The sequence below is a fragment of the Scylla paramamosain genome, chromosome 18 (assembly GCF_035594125.1).
Source record: "Scylla paramamosain isolate STU-SP2022 chromosome 18, ASM3559412v1, whole genome shotgun sequence".
Taxonomy (NCBI): Eukaryota; Metazoa; Arthropoda; class Malacostraca; order Decapoda; family Portunidae; genus Scylla; species Scylla paramamosain.
In genome coordinates this window covers 16914650-16919649 of record NC_087168.1, presented here as the reverse complement: position 1 = coordinate 16919649, position 5000 = coordinate 16914650, and the positions used below count along the sequence as shown (strand labels likewise).

General features: G+C 44.0%; 2 protein-coding genes across 5 annotated transcripts in view; one reads left to right on the top strand and one right to left on the bottom strand.

Annotated features, from left to right (window-relative positions):
• The window catches only part of LOC135109190 (COMM domain-containing protein 4-like), a 66692-nt gene that overhangs the window by 17439 nt on the left and 44253 nt on the right, over positions 1–5000 (bottom strand). The gene's annotated exons all lie outside the window — the stretch shown is intronic.
• Positions 136–5000, top strand: part of LOC135109188 (uncharacterized) — a 5936-nt gene continuing 1071 nt past the window's right edge. Inside the window, exons 1-3 of the mRNA XM_064020356.1 lie at positions 136–340; positions 4299–4376; positions 4758–5000. The exon at positions 4758–5000 is cut by the window's right edge and continues 1071 nt beyond it. Of these exons, the coding sequence (XP_063876426.1) occupies positions 4314–4376; positions 4758–5000 (306 nt within the window). The 5' untranslated portion in view covers positions 136–340; positions 4299–4313. The remainder of the gene's footprint in view (positions 341–4298; positions 4377–4757) is intronic.

Here is a 5000-nt window from a genome sequence, read left to right as displayed (position 1 = left end):
GGAGGAAAGAAAACGGTCAAGAAGTGGGCGGGAGAAGCAAGGCGACGCAGGTACAGCAGAAGGAGGAGGAGGAGGAGGAGGAGGAGGAGAACACCTGTGCAGGTATAAAAGGAGAAGCACTAAGTCTCACGATCTCACACCAACCGCCCAGGTCGTCTTCTCCACATCTCCTTCCACACCCTCCTCCACCCAGCCCATTCCACACCCACCACCACCACCACTACCGCCGCCGCCACCACCACCACCACAACAACAACAACGAAAGCTTCCAAGATCAAGAGGATAAGAGTCACGATGATGTGCTAAGAAGGTCTCATTCATCTTGATTACCCTCGTGCAGGTGAGAAAGTGTGTGTGTGTGTGTGTGTGTGTGTGTGTGTGTGTGTGTGTGTGTGTGTGTGTGTGTGTGTGTGTGTGTGTGTGTGTGTGTGTGTGTGTGTGTGTGTCTACCTATCGGTCTATCTATTGGTGTCTGTAACTATTTCCTTATCTGCTATTGTGTGTGTGTGTGTGTGTGTGTGTGTGTGTGTGTGATTGTATGTCGTCAATTTCTCTATTCGTATCTTATCTTCTTAACTGTGTTTGTACGTATGTCTGTTTTTACTTTCGTTTATGTATCTATTTGTATGTGTGTATGTATGTATTTTGTGTGTGTGTGTGTGTGTGTGTGTGTGTGTGTGTGTGTGTGTGTGTGTGTGTGTGTGTGTGTGTGTGTGTGTGTGTGTGTGTGTGTGTGTGTGTGTGTGTGTGTGTGTGTGTGTGTGTGTGTGTGTGTGTGTGTGTGTGTGTCAGGGTGGCTATTTTCAGAGTTCCATAGACTAGGGCTGTTTTTAGTCTTACTTCTTACCTTAAACATGCATCAAGCGTGTTAAATAATTACTAAAAAATATACAAATAATTACATGACACGAAGTATCTATTAAACATACAAGGAAAAACAACAACAACAACAACACAGTTATCGATTTGTCAAATATAACTATAATTAAACCAAAACTATTTTATTATATTTTCGACAAAGCATTTTCTAAGCGCAGCGCATACACGAATATCAAAGAATACACACATACACACACACAAACGTAATACACACACGTTAGGGGATATCATTGTCTTCAGTTCCCGATGTTTTAGTTCATCTGAGGTCATTCATGTTTATTTTAGTGACGGAGGCAAAGAGAGAACAAGCTAAAGTCTGCCTTGAGATGTTGCACAACGCTTCTATCTAGTTAGGTTAGTCTGTTTTGGGATGGTGCACGACGCCTTCATTTAATTGTTATTTACCAAGTTATTTAATCCTGTTCTGAGTTAAATATTTATGTACCTATTTGATATTTACCTAGCTGTGATTTATCTTGTGATTTACCTATTCTTTATTTACCTAGCAGTTATATATCTTGATTTACATAGCTGAGATTTACCTCGTTGAAAGTCACCTAGTTGTGATTTAAGGGAAGTGAGATTGCAGTCGTGGCATCCCTTCGCCGTATCTCATTTTCTCGATCAATACTCTAAACTCATGAATAAATACTTATACCTTTCACTACCTCATCTAGTTCTTTCCTTCTATGAGTACACCGACAGGCAACACTGCATTTCTTTGTATCCTTGAAGCATTCTGTTTTCCTGATTTATTTCTTGTCATGTTCTCTTCTTGTAGTTCCTGTATTTCTCACATACATGTCCTCCTTGTGTGTGTGTGTGTGTGTGTGTGTGTGTGTGTGTGTGTGTGTGTGTGACGGTGAGTAAGTAGCCTGGATTGCATGAGTTCGTATGAGTGGCTATAGTTAAGTTTGGTTAAGTTAGGCTACTTTTCTATATAATGTAAGGCAAGATACTGGACAGAACAGTAAGACAGGAGGAAACGAGAGGAGAGCAAGAGAGGAGAGGACAGGAGAGCAAGTAAGGAAAGGACAGGACAGTAGAGGGCAGAACAGCGAGACAGGAGAGGACAGAATAGGAAAGAACAGAACGAGAGAGGACATGAGAGAAAAAGACAAGACAAGACATGCTGGGACGACATTTGAACATAACATAAGATCAACAAGTGGCAGTCCCTTCGTTATAAGCGAGATTTGGTGGAGCAGGGCGTGGCTGGCTTAAACAGAGTGAGGGCAGAGGGGCAGGCGAGGATGAGATCTGCAGGGGTGAAGCAAGGTAGTGGTGGAGGCATGTGAAGGAAGAAGAGGTTGAGGTATTGAGTAAAATAACCAAAGACTTAATGTAACAATGAACAACTAGACAGACGAGTGAGGGCGGGATCTATAAGGGTGAAGAGACAGGGTGGTGATGAAGGCATATGTAGAAGGGAGTGAAGGTGAAGTAAGATAAAGGTGAATAAGTAAGGTGAATAAGATAAACAGTCCTAACTTAGCCTAACTAAAATAAACCTAACCTGTCCTAAAAGACGAAGAGATGGGTATAGGTAAAGTAAACACAGTCTTAACCTAACATGACCTAACTAGAGCAAACCTGACCAACGAGACGGAGAGGTGTGCATGTATACAGTAAACACAACCCTTACTTAATCTCTCCTAACGTGTCCACCCACAACCAACATGACATAAAAAATAAACAAGGCAATGAGGGAAGTATACACAAATAAAGGCAAACACACTCAAACTTAATCTAGCTTAACATAACCAAACTCAATTTAACCTAACGTAACTTTACTTAACCTAACCTTACCTAATCTTACTTAAACTAACCTAACTTAACCTTACCTAATCTTACTTAGACTAACCTAACTTAATCGTAACCTAACCTTACCTTACCTAACCAAACCAAACTCAGTCGAACCTAACGTAACTTAACCTAACCTAAGCTAACCTAACGTAACCTAACTGAAAACAACCTAAATTTACTTAACCTAACGTAACCTAACTTAACCAAATCAAACTTTATCATAACAATAATGGCAAAAAGCAGAGTTGATATCACTTTCAAGAGAGAATAAAATGGCCGCATCTCTCTCTCTCTCTCTCTCTCTCTCTCTCTCTCTCTCTCTCTCTCTCTCTCTCTCTCTCTCTCTCTCTCTCTCTCTCTCTCTCTCTCTCTCATCTCCCTTTCACCTCTTCCTCTCCGGTTTTCCTCTCTTTCTCTTCCGATATCTCTTCTTTGTTGTAGTTCCTTCCTCCTTCCTTTTTCCTTTACTTTGATGCTCTCTCTCCCTCTCTCTCTCTCTCTCTGTCTCTCTCTCTCTCTCTCTCTCTCTCTCTCTCTCTCTCTCTCTCTCTCTCTCTCTCTCTCTCCAGACAAAGCGACGTAATAAAGCTTAATACGTCACAGTAATCCGACCAAAATGCGAGACTCAAAAAGAGAGAGAGAGAGAGAGAGAGAGAGAGAGAGAGAGAGAGAGAGAGAGAGAGAGAGAGAGAGAGAGAGAGTTTTACACATTCTATTAATTTTATTCATTTGTCAGGAAAGGTTGAATAGATGATTAGAGTTTATTGACTGCCGGGAAAAGTCTCTCTCTCTCTCTCTCTCTCTCTCTCTCTCTCTCTCTCTCTCTCTCTCTCTCTCTCTCTCTCTCTCTCTCTCGTTTTTTTGTTTTCCTTCTATCGTTTTATTTTCTCTTTTTGTCTCTTTGTTTTCGTTTACTTTTTCTGTCCGTAAGTGTGATTCCCCACCTCTCTCTCTCTCTCTCTCTCTCTCTCTCTCTCTCTCTCTCTCTCTCTCTCTCTCTCTCTCTCTCTCTCTCTCTCTCTCTCTCTCTCTCTCTCTCTCTCTCTCTCTCTCTCTCTCTTGTTTTTGTCTTTCTTTGTCCCTCACTCTACGTTTGTGTCGGTGTGCATGCCTGAATCTCTCTCTCTCTCTCTCTCTCTCTCTCTCTCTCTCTCTCTCTCTCTCTCTCTCTCTCTCTCTCTCTCTCTCTCTCTCTCTCTCTCTCTCTCTCTGTCTCTCACACTTCATTAACAGCTTACAAATTCCCTCATCTCTCCCTTTACTTCTCTGCAGCCAACCACCTCCTCTCCCTCCTCTCACCTCCTAAACGCATTCATTTACATCCCCCTCCTCTCTTCTGCACTCCCCCTCTTCCTCTATCCTTACTCCTTTCCCCATCTCCTCTCTTTCTTACCAGTTCTTTTTCCATTCCCTTACCTTCACACTCTCCTCTCCTTCCCTCCCTCTCTTTCTCATCTCCTTGCGCATCTTAAACCTCTCTTTCTCCATCTCATTCCAACTTAGCTTTACATATCTTGTCACTTTCCTCTCCCTTCCTTTATCATCGTTGCCCAGTCCCTGCCAGCTCCTCAGCCGCCGCCAGTAGGCCACTAAGCCCCTCTCTTGTGTTGCAGCTTCGTCGCCGCAGCATGGCCAGTGTGTTCGGGCTGCTCGTGATGGCCCTGGCCGCCGCCCTCGCCGCCACAGCTCAGGTAATGGCGGTGATGGTGATGATGGCGGTGATGGTGATGGTGATGATAATGATAATAATGTTACGACTTGTACTTTTACTGCTATTTCTACTACTGCTACTACTACTACTACTACTACTACTACTATTACTACTACTACTACTACTACTACTACTACTACTACTACTACTATTACTACTACTACTACTACTACTACTACTTCTACTACTACTGCTACTACTACTGCTGCTGCTTCTGTTGTTACAACTACGACATAAACTGTATGTAACTGCACATTCTTTAATGAAAAAGAGAACGATTCAGTGGATCAATAGATAGCTGGTGTTAGTGTTGCTTTCATTATGCGGGCGCGAGTGTGTCATCCCCTCACTGTTCCTTCAGGAGTTGTCGCCGGGCGAGGCAGGGAGCAGCGAGGGTCAGGCCTGGGAAGGGCACCGCCACGCCAGGTCCCTGGAGACTGGCGGGGACGCGTCGTGGTTGTCTGGCCTCCAGGACGCGGATGTGACTCAGGTGGAGCCCCGGGTGGAGGCAGGACACGGCGGCACGACCTTCTGGGTGGCGCGGGGCAAGAAGGACGCAGAGAACTCCCCAACTTACTACTGGGGCCCCAACCAAGGCCTGTGG